At 44.0% G+C, this 14457-nt stretch overlaps 1 protein-coding gene across 2 annotated transcripts in view; it reads left to right on the top strand.

The window, feature by feature from the left end:
• The window catches only part of snrkb (SNF related kinase b), a 120095-nt gene extending 107806 nt beyond the window's left edge, over window positions 1-12289 (top strand). For both annotated transcript variants that reach the window (XM_072547523.1, XM_072547522.1), the window contains exons 4-6: window positions 4713-4925; window positions 9238-9381; window positions 10543-12289. In XM_072547523.1, the coding sequence (XP_072403624.1) occupies window positions 4713-4925; window positions 9238-9381; window positions 10543-11614 (1429 nt within the window). In that variant the 3' untranslated portion in view covers window positions 11615-12289. The remainder of the gene's footprint in view (window positions 1-4712; window positions 4926-9237; window positions 9382-10542) is intronic.
• Window positions 12290-14457: the final 2168 nt, after the last annotated feature.

Raw genomic sequence — 14457 nt, 5'->3', positions numbered from 1 at the left:
GGAAAGCAGTGAAGGTATTCTGCTGTATGATTGACTAGTTATCAATGTGCATCTTCTTTACTTCCTGTCTGTGCGCAATCTAAGGTGTTGAGAGGGATAGAGATACACAAGGCATGTTGAGAGAATAATCCAGTGAAGATGTGATAGAGTGTGGTGCTTTGCTCAGAATAGTCTCTGGGGCTGGTGTTTTGTGTTCAACAGCCTGTAGGCTGCAGATTCGAACCAGCTGTGTTCCCATACCAAAATACTGTACATAAACACTGCCTGTTTTTAATCACCACTTCAACACCATATGAAAGAAAAAAGGCTGTGGTGGCAATTTGGGGAGCGCCAGGTTGGATCTAACATTCATCATGTTTACCAGACTCGGTCCAGTTCACAAGTTCGAGGGAGATGCAGAAAAGAATGCACTATTTTTTTTCGTCAGACAAGTATGTTTAAGGTTACGGAAGCAAATAAGATAGATCAGCTTACAGATCACCCATTATTTATGACAGTACGAACTTAAGGCGTTGAACAACCTCCTCTCATTCTTAAATTCCTCACTGGATATTATACCCTGGCAAAGGCAAGTTTTGGATGGTTTTCCCATGTCTCACTCTCACATTGTGGTCCTCCACTGGGGCTGCTAACCCTCCAACTATCTGGGAAATTATAGTGAGAGGAAAACAATGACCTCAAAGTAGGAGGGGAATTACTTATAAACACGTACAAGCTAACAACAATCTAAATCGTAGCAATTTTTAAAACTCGAAAGTGCTCCTGTAATGCTATCATACTCCCAGAGGGGAATAGGATTGATCTTTCGTTAGAGAGAGACAACTGGAGAGTTTAACCAGAAGGACTCCATTCCTCAGGCAAGGGCTGAGGTTGAAAAGGCAGGATCTATTTAGTGAACCTGCGCTGATTACATCATTACCTCGCTAGCGGAGCTAACCAGGGCCCATTAAAGTATTAATAGTGTCTCGTTTGGGCTCATGAGGAAATAAAGGATTCAAGCCCCTTCTGTCAAATGTCCTCAAAATAATCGTTAGAAAAATCCTCTGCAAAACTTCCCTTCTTAAAAGAAACATGGGAGCAATGTCTGTTGGGAGTTTTTGGCCAGAGACTGCCTTTGACCATTGTTTCAAATGGGCTGGAATATTTGAGAAAAGTACTTTCCTTGTCTTCATTGGGCAGGATGTAGCTGCTGGTTGGAACTTATGGGCAAAAAGCTAGTGCGCTGCATTTCTGTTGGATTCGAGCCAGCTCTCCATCCCGTGTTGGCATCTTCCACTTGGACAGAGAGCTCAAACCAACCACATGATTGGGAATCAGCTGTTCTTTCAGAACTGCCAACAAACACACCAAAATCAGATGGTGTACACGCAACCATTTGACCTGGGTTTTATCGATCAGACAATGTTATCTGTTGGTTTGCAATCACCAATGTTGAGAGCTCCACAATGGTAAGAATTGCTTCATGCTGAAGTGACAGGTTTCAGAATGTGAAACGGTGGAATTCCTGAATCACTTTGGCGAAAATGTTCTCATTACTACTTACCTTGCGTGCAGCAAAATAATTCCTGATGCAGCGTACCACCTAATCAGGTTAGATCGATGTGTTTACAGATTCTTTGATGAATGTTGAAGGTGTTGGAATTTGGGGAAAACTGGTTTCCTCACAACGTCTCAGCGAGTCTGATCTTGTGTGTGCACTTGGCAGGTTGAGAACAGTTTGGAGCGTGCTGTTGACATCCTGACTGAAATCTGAATGGCAGAGTTATGAGTCAGTTCTGACTCAGTGGTGTAAACTTGCTTGTGAGTCAGAAAATTCTATGACTGATCATCAATCCTAAGATTTGAGGATCTAGGCTTATAGTATTGGGAACGCTGACTTTTTGACATTAATTTCAAGCTCTGTCAGGAAGACAGAAAGGATCCCATGGTATTATTTGAGGAAGAATGGAGGAGTTCTCCTGGTCAACACTTATCCTTCAATAAACATCATTTAAGAAACCAGTAATAATTTAACTGGTTGTTTGTGAATCCTTACTGTGTATACAGTGGCTTCCATCTTGACCTAGATTAAGCCCTGATTACGTTTTATTAGGAACTTCTGAGGGTGTGAAAGGCGCTACATAAATATACATTCCACTTGTTTCTTCTTTCTCTCAAAAACCAGGGATTGCACCTGGACCTTTGCTTTTCAAATCCTTTTTTGAAATTTGTTCCTTAATGCTGTGAGGCTTTTTCCAGCATCTGTTCCCAGTGGATTCTTAGTGTTGGCGGGAAAATACCGTGATTTCAGGCCAGGGCCTGTGGGCTTTCTGTGACTGAACTTGCAAATATTTGGCTTCAAGAAACTGTAGTAATCCAAAGTGTGCTTCTGAATTCCCATCTGAACTTTGAACTCCCAAATTGAAGACATTTGACAGCTTAGGGGCTATTTATTTAAAATCTGGAGTGATAAAAGTTGATGGAAATTTAAGAAGTTGAATCCATGGTGTATGGGCAGTTCATTCCTATTCACAATTCTATTTCTTCATGTTAGCTGGTTTTGTTTGGAATGGGACTAGAACTCCCTACCTATGACTGAGACCAGAGTGCAACCATGAGCCAAGTCCAGCAGTATAAAGCTAGATGCCAAATGTCTTAATTTTCACAGGTTTCCCAAGCACCCAACAAATTCAGGTACAGGTGGAAAAAAGTAGCCCACTGCACTCTTTAACTTTTTGTGATATTACTTGAACTGTCCTTCAGTATTCCCAAAACCAACTTAACGTAGCTGTGTAGTTGGGTCTGTATGTGTCAGTGAGGACCTGGTATTCACATGGGAGATGAATTTGAAATGTGTTGTTTGTGGGTCCACTTAAGCAAGTCCAGCTGCTGACACTGCGCATCAGAAAATGGAAACTGCAGTCAAAAGGTCAATATTTAATGATTAGCAACTGTAAACCTTACAACTTCACTAATTCAACGGCTGATTTATTAACCCTGAGAGACATGCTTTGAGCAATTTCCAGTCCTGGGTCTAAACACACACTGCATTGATAAAATTAGCACCAGGACATTTGCAAAAGCACTTAGAAGCCCATTGTTTGCATCTCTGCAAATGGGTGCTGGTGAATGGTTCCTCGTTTGCTGAGCTCCACTGGGAATAGCAGGAGCAATAACATTCTTTGAATATAATGTGCATGTCTCTGTTACTCCATGTGACTGTGAGATGCTTCTGTTGTTGTCTTTTAATTCATTATTGTATGTCATGCGTTTATGTATATTACTGTGCAACAGAATGTGCCTCACATCACTGTCACTGCCTATAGCTGATTCTTGTATTAAACAGCACATTCCTGTTCCTACATTGTACACAGGGAAGTCAGTGGTGTCTTGTGTCAAAGAGATAATAATTAGGTCACAGCGTCAGTGCAGAATTCCGGTCGGATGGGTTGTGAAACTGCTGGACTTGTTCCTGATGTTGAACGTATTTTGGGGAACGGGGGGGGGATGTTTTATGGCAGGTAGGGAGTTCTCATAGATTCAAATTCTATCTTACCTGCTGCCTGAAGTGGTGTATTGTTTTACTGGACAGGTCTTTATTTAGGTGGCTTCCAAGTTTGCCATGAGAGTTGTGTGTGTCTGGGGAACTTCCCTCAAATGAAGGAGTAGGCTGCGTAATGTTTGTCTCCGTTGTGGGGTGGGTTTATTTAGATTAGATTAGATTCCCTACAGTGTGGAAACAGGCCATTCGGCCCCACCAGTCCACACCGACCCTCTGAAGAGTAGCCCACCCAGACCCATTTCCCTCTGACTAATGCCCCTGGCACTATGGGCAATTTAGCATCTGACCTGCACGTCTTTGTGATTGTGGGAGGAAACCAGAGGAAACTCATGCAGACACGGGGAGAATGTGCAAACTTCACGCAGACAGTCGCCTGAGGCTGGAATCGAACCCAAATCGCTGGCCCTGTGAGGCAGCAGTGCTATCCACTGAGTCACCGTTCTGCCCTTATTGGGCTGAGTAACCCTGGAAGCTAGCCCTGACCCTCCTGCAGATACGCCACCAAAGAATCCCATCCCTCAAGAAACCAGAGAGATACATGGTACTGGGATGGCTGGAGCATCTGTGGAAAATTTTGGAACTGAAGCAGAGCTATATAAATGGTAGGATGTCCCGAGGATTTACTGTGATCACAACAACTTCTGGTATTTATAGTCCAGGCAATTGATGTTTGTTCTAGACTGCACTGCTGTGATGATGCTGCAAATAATGTACTTGTAATGTGACACAAAGCTAGCATCTCACATCATTAGCACTTACAGTCCATCTCCAAGAGTTAAGCAGCCCTTTTCATTACCATTCTGGTACTTTGCAAATATTTGGTCATTCACGGTAACACTCCTGAAATCCTCACCTGCTGTCCTGGCATAAATTTCGAACTCACTTCGTTTTTAGCAGCGATGACCAGATCAGCTGAAGGGAGGTTAGGGTCAGCTGCTGACCTGCTGTCACTGGCTGTGACACTCCGTTCTTGGGTATTCCTTGAAAGGTCCTGTTCGCAACTCCCTCAGAACAGGTTTCCATCCTTTGCTGACCGAAAGTGGCAGGAGGATAGGTCCTCTCCTGAGAGAGAAGTTTAAACCTGTGGTGAACTGCGTGCAAATGAAGTCCTTTTGGGTTTGCAAGTCCTTCCTCCTGGTAATGTGTTTGTTTGTTCTTTGCCCCTTTGCAGTTTGATCTCCAGGATGCTGCAGAGGGACCCGAAGAAGAGGGCGTCTCTGGAAGAGATTGAGGGTCATCCGTGGCTCCAGGGTGTTGACCCTTCTCCGGCCAAGAAGCTGAGCCTGCCTCTCACATCCTATAAGAGCCTCTCTGAGGAAGAGCATGAAATAATTATTCAGGCAATGGAATGTGGCAACATCGCGCAGAGGGAGCTGATCCAAGAGTAAGTAGACATTTTATAATACCTTGCGGTCATCTGTTGGAAGAGGTCAGTGTTAATGACTGAGGGGAAGCTGTTTAAAATGTATCTTATCCAATCGCGCCTCCCCAGCCACTTCAGGATATTTTCGGTTAAACAAATCTTGGAGCTGGGTTTGCAGATAACTGTTTCCTCAGTCCATTGTTTACGTACTTGAGCTTTGACAATCCAAATTTGCAACAGACTTCCCCATCTTGTTTAAGTTGATGTCTTACTCGCTGTTGTAACCTCTTCCTTTACCTGGGTGGAGCCAGATAAGCAGCAGACTGGCCATCGCAGGGAAATCTGCCAGAGGTTTAGCTCTACATGTTCTGTCAGGTTAGCCATTGTGCTGAATTCAACAGCCAGATTAACTTCGCTGCAAACATACCTGTTGGAGGCAGACCACTGTACATGGGAGGAGAGGAAGGGAGCAGGCAATGAAAACCTGAGATCATATTGGAGCTCAGAGGCACTGGGTCACTGCTTGTCCTGCTCCTAAAGCAAATATTTTCTGTCCATTTGTGGCTGGGTGATTGGCTTGTGTCTGAATGCAGTGTGTGGAGTACACCATGAAAAAACTGCGAGCTAGGCACCAGGGCAGTCAAACTGAAAACTTTGTAATGAGGCTTTCATATTGTTATTGATAAGGGATAATATATTCCTCAAATAACTGCTCAGTGAATTGTTAGGTTAACGAAACCTTGAGCAAAATGTTGAGTAGGTTTTTTTTTGTTTGACAAGTGAAGAATAGACATGGTGCAACTTCTTGGATGGAACTGATCCGTATTGATGCCAAGATTTTATGCAAAAAGGAGGGGAGGAGGGTTGGTCGTGGAAAGAGCACAGAAGTAAGTCAAGGGGGATCTGAGTAAACCTAACTATTTAACTAAGCTGCATGTAATTAATTATAAAGTTAATGGGAGTAAATGGGGCGTGTGGAATGAAACACCCATGAAGATTGAGTCGATGTCCAGCCTCAGGTGGCCCTGAGAGTTGTATTTGAATGGATTTCTACACCAATTCTCCCTTGTTGTGTGATTGGCATTGCCATCTGTCTCTCTCCAGTCTACAGCAGGAGAGGTGAGAGTTTGAGTGCTGGCTGCTGCCTGAATAGTGATGATCTAGCAGATGGCTGCAAACTGCATCAACCATTAGGCCTCAATATTAGAAACAATAAGGGATTGATAATGTTGGATCATCTCTTGGGCCTTATTAGTGTCGGTAACATTAGTCGCACTCCACAGCTCTGTAACCGAGGCCTCCTGACAGCTTCTCAGGATGACATCATGCCTTTTGGGAAGGGGACAGTGAAGATTTATTTCAGTTTTATATAATTCATTAGTCCGCTTAGCCAGAAATCGCGACCTTGTCATTTAATCTTTACCAGATATTGCACCATCAATAAGGATGATATCATAGCTAATTTTAGTTCATGATGCCACCTGGTGCTTTCAGCAAGTACTGCAAGGTTACAGCTAAGCAATTACAATTCTTGCTCAAATAATGGCATTTTACTTCAGAACCCTGTGCAAACTAAAGGCTGAATTCCACTGCACTAGAAAAGATCATATCCAGCCTAAGTAATCAGGCTAAAAACATCGAAACATGTACCATACTTCCCACCTGCAGTGATTTTATTTTACTGAAGCTTTGTGTGGCTTAAGTTCATATTTGTCAGATTAAGGGAATGTGTAGCATTTGTTGGTAGTTTAGTGAGTGGTGCTGATGGACCCATGATTTAATGTTGTTTGCCTCCACCAGAATCTTTGTTCCAGCTTTTGCAAACTCCAGCCTCAAGCACTCCAGTAACTTCTCACCAACATTTAATACTAAACTTACACTGTTCTCAGCCTATTCCATACTAAATCCCTATGATATGTTGCCAGCTAGTTCCAAAGAAAAGCAGGTTCCCAACTTTAGAGAATGTTGTTGGTGGTTTAATTAGCTGTGCGTGTATTTGCAAAGTAAGGGTTATTTCCTATTGTTTTCTTCAATGTAGCTGCAGGTTATTTCACAGCAACAATAAAGATGATTGTGCACTGCATCAGGTAGCAATGCTTGCGGACAGCGTGTGTTGTCAATTTGTGGTTCCTGATTTCCTGCTTTCTAGTTCCTGCTGCCTTCAAACTCTCCTGTGGTCCCTTAATTTCTCCTCCCTGTGCTCGCTCTCTCTCATTCTCCCTCTTGCGCTCTCTCATTCTCCCTCTTGCGCGCTCTCTCTCTCTCTGTCTCTCTCTCTGTCTGTCTGTGTTTAACTTATACCTGGAAGCCTCAGATCCACGACTGCAACTGGGGAATCAGCACTTTGCATGTGGCATATGATCTGCATGAATTGAACTCAAATCACCAATTTCTAAAGTGAAAAACAAATTAAAAGGTAAAGGCGCTGGTTTACGACAAGACAGGTTGAGTAGCATTGATAAGAAAAATCAAGTACAACAGGATGTAGACCAGATGGGCCAATGGGCTGAGAAGTGGCAGATGGAGTTTAATTCAGATAAATGCGAGGTGCTGCATTTTGGGAAGGGAAAGCGAATCTTAGCAGGACTTATACACTTAATGGTAAGGTCCCAGGGAGTGTTGCTGAACAAAGAGACCTTGGAGTGCAGGTTCATAGCTCTTTGAAAGTGGAGTCACAGGTAGATAGGATAGTGAAGGCGGCGTTTGGTATGCTTTCCTTTATTGGTCAGAGTATTGAGTACAGGAGTTGGGAGGTTATGTTGCGGCTGTACAAGACATTGGTTAGGCCACTGTTGGAATATTGCGTGCAATTCTGGTCTCCTTCCTATCGGAAAGATGTTGTGAAACTTGAAATGGTTCAGAAAAGATTTACAAGGATGTTGCCAGGGTTGGAAGATCTGAGCTACAGGGAGATGCTGAACAGGCTGGGGCTGTTTTCCCTGTAGCGTCGGAGGCTGAGGGATGACCTTATAGAGGTTTACAAAATTATGAGGGGCATGGACAGGATAAATGGGCAAAGTCTTTTCCCTGGGGTGGGGGAGTCCAGAACAAGAGGGCATAGGTTTAGCGTGAGAGGGGAAAGATATAAAAGAGACCTAAGGGGCAACTTTTTCACGCAGAGGGTGGTACGTGTATGGAATGAGCTGCCAGAGGACGTGGTGGAGGCTGGTACAATTGCAACATTTAAGAGGCATTTGGATGGGTTAATGAATAGGAAGGGTTTGGAGGGATGTGGGCCGGGTGCTGGCAGGTGAGACTAGATTGGGTTGAGATATCTGGTCGGCATGGACAGGTTGGACTGAAGGGTCTGTTTCCATGCTGTACATCTCTATGACTCTATGACTCTATGACTCTAAGTATTGGGGAAATTCAATAATTGGGTAATATTGAACTTTGATTGTAAACTTAGATGACTATAAGCTAGAGAAGAGAGAGCTAAACTTGAGGATTTTCACAGTTCAGGAGAAGATGATGCACTTTTAGCACACTCAGGAAGACAAACATCTGTGAAGCCTTGGAAAGAGAGCAAAGGAAGCTTTATAAAATAATTGTATTTGAATCAGAAAAAGGGGAAGTTACAGTGGAGATGCAGAGAGGTTGGAGGTCATTTGTGTACAGTCATTCTATTTGTGGTGGGAGATAAAGTCAGAGTTAAAGTTGTCTTTATGACCCAGTTCTCCCATGCGTATCGTTGAAGATTTGTTCTCTGAGTGTTGGTGACATTAGTAAGTCCATTGCTGATCCTCGTTGGCTTGACTAGGTATTGGGATCATGTCAAAATCCACCAGAACTGAATCTCCTTCTGGCCTGGTTACATGGGTTTCACAGGTTCCTGAAATAACACCATGAAGGTCAGTATCCTGTCACCAAGTGACCCTTTATGTGCACATGCACAGTACATGGCACTGACCCAGCTAGCTCAGAGCCAGCTCAGAGAGTGAGTAGAACCCTCTTGATTATATCTGTCAGCAAGGGCTCCTTGATTAGACCAGGCTAACAGCCCCAATCAGAGAACTCATATTCTACGAGGTCCACCAGTCTGACATCATTACAATCCCTGACATGAGACTAATGAGCCAATTGATTGGTTGTGACAATTCAGCAGTTTTCATTGCCCATTTTTATCTGGTGCTAGTTTTCAAATTTATTGAACTTGATTCCACTCTGTGATGGATTTGACACACCAGCTCCCTCCAGCACAATAGCCGGAATGGCACCTTCTATTAAACTAATCACTGACCTTACATTTTTGAGAGAAGAAACTGATTGGCGTGAGTAATTGTTTTGGCTGGCGATTTCACTCAGCAGCCATGTGACTTTATTTTTGTTGCAGGGCTCTGGAAGCAGATAAGTACAATCACATCACGGCCAGCTACTTCCTGCTGGCAGAGAGGATACTGAGGGAGAAGCAGGAGAAACATACCCAGAGTCGGAGCCTTAATCTGGACTATAACTGGAGCACCCACGTCCAATGCAGGTAATGGTTTGGAAAACCCTTAACTTGATCCTGAGGACCCCTGCAGCTGGATTATAAAGTCCACTGTGTTAATATTGGTTGTCAGGGCCAAATGGCTAATGACCAGTGGCTGAAGAGGCAAATGAGGAACTGAAGTGATCAGTTCGAAAAGGGTAGCAATGTTCACATGTTCCGTTTATGCAGCTGCACTGCTCCATATCCCAGCACCTATGGCCGTTAATAATGTCAAACCCTTGGCTTACATAGAGTTAATAGGCCTTCTGGTGGAGTTAGGATTTATTCACCCAGTACGTGCAGTGCTAAGAGCAGCTCTTTCCAAACCTCCATTTCAAGGATCCCACCCAAGTGAGTGAGAGAGAGCTGAGCAGGACGTAAAGGGCAGCTGGATACCCAGCAAACCATTAGAAATACGACAGGAGTAGGCCATTTGACCCCTCCGGCCTCCTGTGCCATTCAGTAGGATCGTGGCTGAACCCGGACTGGACTAGAGCATGATGGGTGGGAGTGCTCACCAAGACTCCATCTCTTTAGAGTTTGACCATGTACCCAGCTGCCCTTTGGTAAATCTACTTTGCAAACTATGTTTTTTTAACCCTGTAAAGGTTTGTACCGAGGTGCTTGTACCTAAGATGGCACCATTAAAAGGCAGCCATTGTTAAAAAATTTCACTGTACTTCTGTACTAGAGTACAAGTGACCATAAAAAGGATATTCATTCATAATGCCATGATGTATCTCCATGTTGGTTGGCTGCACCCGGGTTTACAGATTGTGTATAGACGTGACCACCTAACCGTTGGAAGATGGTTTTAATCTCCCTTTAGCAAGGGGGATGTAAGTGCATTGAGACAAGACCATCCTCAGTTCAGCCACCCACTATAAATAGTCATATGGATGGTTGATACAGACAGCAAGACACTTTGTATTGGTATCATGAGAGGCAGTTATCTGATTTTAGGGTTTATTAAAGGATAGGATGGGGTACTGTGTGCCCAGCAAGGTCGGAAAAAGCCCCAGTGCATCTCTCGCTGATTGTATCTAAAATGCAAATGCAACTCAAATAGAGAGAATTCAGGTCATGCACATGTTAGTGGATGTATGATTTGGTGGTTTATTGTGGGTCTTTGTAAAGCACCTCAAACGTGTGCACTTTCTCTTTCAGACCGTCGCTGTCGACACCAGCAAACAGCTTTGTGGATGCTACTGACAGAAGCCCCTTGCCCGAAATGCACAATGGTTTTTCAATAAAGCACTCTACTCCGAGCAAAGTCCCCAGCAAACAACCGGAAGCCGAGCAGAAGAACACTGAGAAGGAGGAGATGGGAAACCCTAAAGACTTTGTGAAGGTTGTGCCTAATGCCCAGGATGTTTCTGTGACCCCATCACCGATGAGAATTCTACTTCGCTCGTCCCTGGAAACCTCTGTCATGCCAAAGAACGTGCCTGTCCTCCAACAGATTTGTGAGGAAGATGAAGAGGAGGAGGAGGAGGAGGAAGCCAATGCAGCAATGGAGATCAAAGCCACACCTTTGCCTAACATCACGCCAGCTCCGTGCTCTGGTACTAATCACCAAACCTTGTTGGGCTGCCCCAGCAAAGACACCGAGGTGGATGGTAACAAACTGCTCCATGAAATGTGGAGCTGCCAGCGGGAGAGTGGGGTGATGAGCTCCTCTGTCGAAGTGCCAGGGTCAGTGGGGCCACTCTGCTGCAGCAGGTGGGCTGGGAAAAGTGAGCCGCTTTCCAGTTACTTTGGGAATCGGCCGATCAACCTCATGAATGAGAGCAACAACAATAGCACCAGCAAAGGAGTCGTCAGAGCTCCGGTAGACATTAGCGACATCAGTGTTCAGAAGGCCCACCCTTGCCCGCACTCCCAGCAATGCCCAGCCAGCTTAGACTCCAGAGTCACTGAGCCCGTGGTGTCTGGCACTGACTTAGCGAAGGAAAAACTGCAGGCGCTACCGAAATGCGAGGGCCCAAGTGTGGAAAGTCCAAAGCATCTGATTGACCGGATGGCTGAGAACAGTGGGCTGGCAAATGACAGTGCCAGCGTTGACAGCAGTGCAGACACTGTGAATAAATTTGATCCTACTCGGTCAAAAAACATAAACATTAGGGATCGGATTCTGCAAATCCCACTCTGTGAGAAAGCCCTTTCCTTTAAGATCAAACCGAACTCTAAGGAAAATCTCCTCTCCTTTGGACAATTCAATTGTTGTCATGTAATTTAGTATTTTTTTAAAGAAGAAAAATTATATAGTTTGTGTGTGTCTCCACACACACATTGTAAATATGTATCATCTTTTACAGACCAGGGGTACGACATTAGAAAGGAAGGATTTTTAAGGTTGGTTTCTGACCACACTCCCAGAGTGGGGGAGCTCTGTCTGTCATGAATGTATATTGGAAGCTACTGATTTCCTGACTGACTGTCTGTCTGTTTAAGTGGGTGGGGCTCTCACTGTTAATGATGCATAGACCCAGCTCCCCACCTGAAGTGCAAAATTGGGAAAAATAGCCCTTTAATTCTCATAACTGAATAACGGGTATACAGCAAAATACAATTTGGTGCTGCTTTCTGGGTTGGAAGAAGGTTCAAAAGTGATTCTCCGTTCTTTATAACATCTAACTTGTGAAATCCTTCACTGCTGTACCATAAATGGGTAGTCATGTGGTGATTGGACCCTTTTAGGCACAGACCCAGTATCCCATCTTCAAAGTTCCAGATTAATTCACTGATATCTTGAGAACTCATTAGTTGATGAAGACTCTGTGTTCGGGAAATTTCCTTGTGTACATTCTATGACAGCATACTGTAGACATCTGCCCTGGTTAACTGAAGTGTGTACATAATAGTGTACTTCCTTCATTGTCACCTTTATATTAAAAGAAATCTAGTGTTCGCAGATTAATTTTCACAGGTCTGTTTTATTACTTGTACAAGAAGTGTGACTCTTACTTTAAATGTATAGTGTATGTTCCTCTTCCTTCTATTGTAAATGCTAATCCTTCATTGTACATATCGCACTGTTAGCTCTGGAAGCTGCCCTACACTAACATGTGAATATGAAATAGCAAGTTTCCCTAAATAGCACATATTTTTAAATACTGTAAATTACTACATTGTCATTTGTTTGTCCTCCTCTTAAGCCTAAGATAAACACATGAAAGGTTGTTGGAAAATTATGCCTCTTTATTAGGTGCATACCAACCCAAAAAAGGCCTGTGTATCATTAGTGTTTGCTAACTGCACATCGAAACACTAAAGGTATGACAAAGTACACACGTGAACTGAGTAAAATGTGCAATTGGAGCACCACTCCGCCATCTCCCAGCAAGCTCTGCCAGCTATTGGATGCAGTCTCTAGTCATTTTTATAAATGACTGATAAAGAATAATGTCCCCTTACTTCCTACGGTTCTTTCTGAAATGTCGAAGACACTGTCTTGATGAATTTGATTCTCGCACCTTAGTTGCTGTGTCACTGTTTGTAAGGGGTTTTCTGAAAGCAGCCCATGAGCTAAAAGCTCTTCTAAGTGACCATTCCAAACTGTCAGCCAGCACAGTGTTAGAAAGAGCACACAGTGTTAAAATGGCACTATTCCATCCACCACCATCTTCCATCTGGTCGTCTTATCCTTTGATTTTTCCTTTAACTTATCTCATTTCCTCCACAAATAAAAGATGTAACCGTGGGTGTATACATGTGTCCTAGTTATGCCTTCCCTTTACTGGGATTTATGGAGTACTCCTTGTTCCAGTCTTGAGCCCCTGCCCTCCTTTAGGAATCCATCCCATTCTCCGGGTTTCTCTCCCGCCATCTCTCATATCAGCACTTCTGAAATCTCCCCTTTTCATCAAGCAAAACCTCAGTGTTGGGATTGAAATTCACCGGAGTTAATACACATTCCGCGTTTCCACCTGAGCTTGTGGATATTGCTCGGATTGTTCCTGGGTTAGGGCGGAAATGATTCACTCTGGCTCATACTGCTGAGGGCCTTTCTGATCGAAGGTGAATGTGTACATGCAAGATTGAATTTTCTTGCGATCCTGATCTTTCCCTCTCCTCGGCGGCTCAGTTGTTTTACGCACGCAGATTCTGGTAGACCCCAATGCCAGCGAGAGTCGGTCACTTTGAGTGGTTGAAGACAATAGGTGTGACCAGGGCTGGAATTGTACAGATAATGTCTGGCAGCGGGTGTGGAAGCAAATGGCTTTTTGTGCACGATTACCAGTGCAGGAACAATTGGTCAAATGGCTTCCTTCCATGCTGTGACCATTCTGCAATTTCATGGTTCTCAGCTCGTTGCATGTGAACCTTATGGTGAGCAGGAAGTCAATACCATTGCCGTTGTCTTCAGGTCCTGGCACTAAAATGGCACCCAAATATTTCTGCCAGCCCAGAGCATCATTGCCACTCTGAGTGGGCATTTTCAGCTAAATATTCTGGCTCTTCCTTAGTCAGGCTGCCTCCCTTGGCCAGATAGATTAAACCCTTGGCCAGCCTCCTTGACCTATGCCCATTACAGTCCTTTGACTACCTTCCATGCCCTGGGTAACTGAGACGATGACCACCTGATCTCAATCATGGCATGCCATCAATGAAGGCTGCCTAATGAGGACAAAGCGGCAGCAATTCCAATATCTTCCTTGATTCTTTGACTCGTTCACTCACAGAAAATCATAACTGGGAAGAGTATCTTAATTTTGATGATTTTTCAATGAGTTAGCAAGACGTGTTGCCTGAAGCTCACAATGAGGAAGCTGGTAAATTCCGAGAATTTCATTGTGAGCTTTCTTCCTGCCTTTGGGCCCTTGAGCAGTTGTTCCCTGAGCCATCATCTCCTTGCTCCAAGGGAGCAACTCCAGATTCCACCCTGGGATTGGAAACCAATGACCCCAGGAAGAAAAGTCTCCAAACCCAGAACATGTATTTAAAAGTACTAATACTATTAAACTTTGGAAACAAGAAAACATCGGTTTGACCTAAGATTTCAAATAACTATTTGCAACACCAAGCAGGAGACTTGGTGAAGACCTTTTAATAAAGGTGTCCTGGGGGTAAAGGCAGACA

This window comes from Chiloscyllium punctatum, chromosome 26, assembly GCF_047496795.1.
Source record: "Chiloscyllium punctatum isolate Juve2018m chromosome 26, sChiPun1.3, whole genome shotgun sequence".
NCBI lineage: Eukaryota > Metazoa > Chordata > Chondrichthyes > Orectolobiformes > Hemiscylliidae > Chiloscyllium > Chiloscyllium punctatum.
Note: the sequence above shows the minus strand (reverse complement) of the source record. Positions and strands in the feature narration are given on the sequence as shown.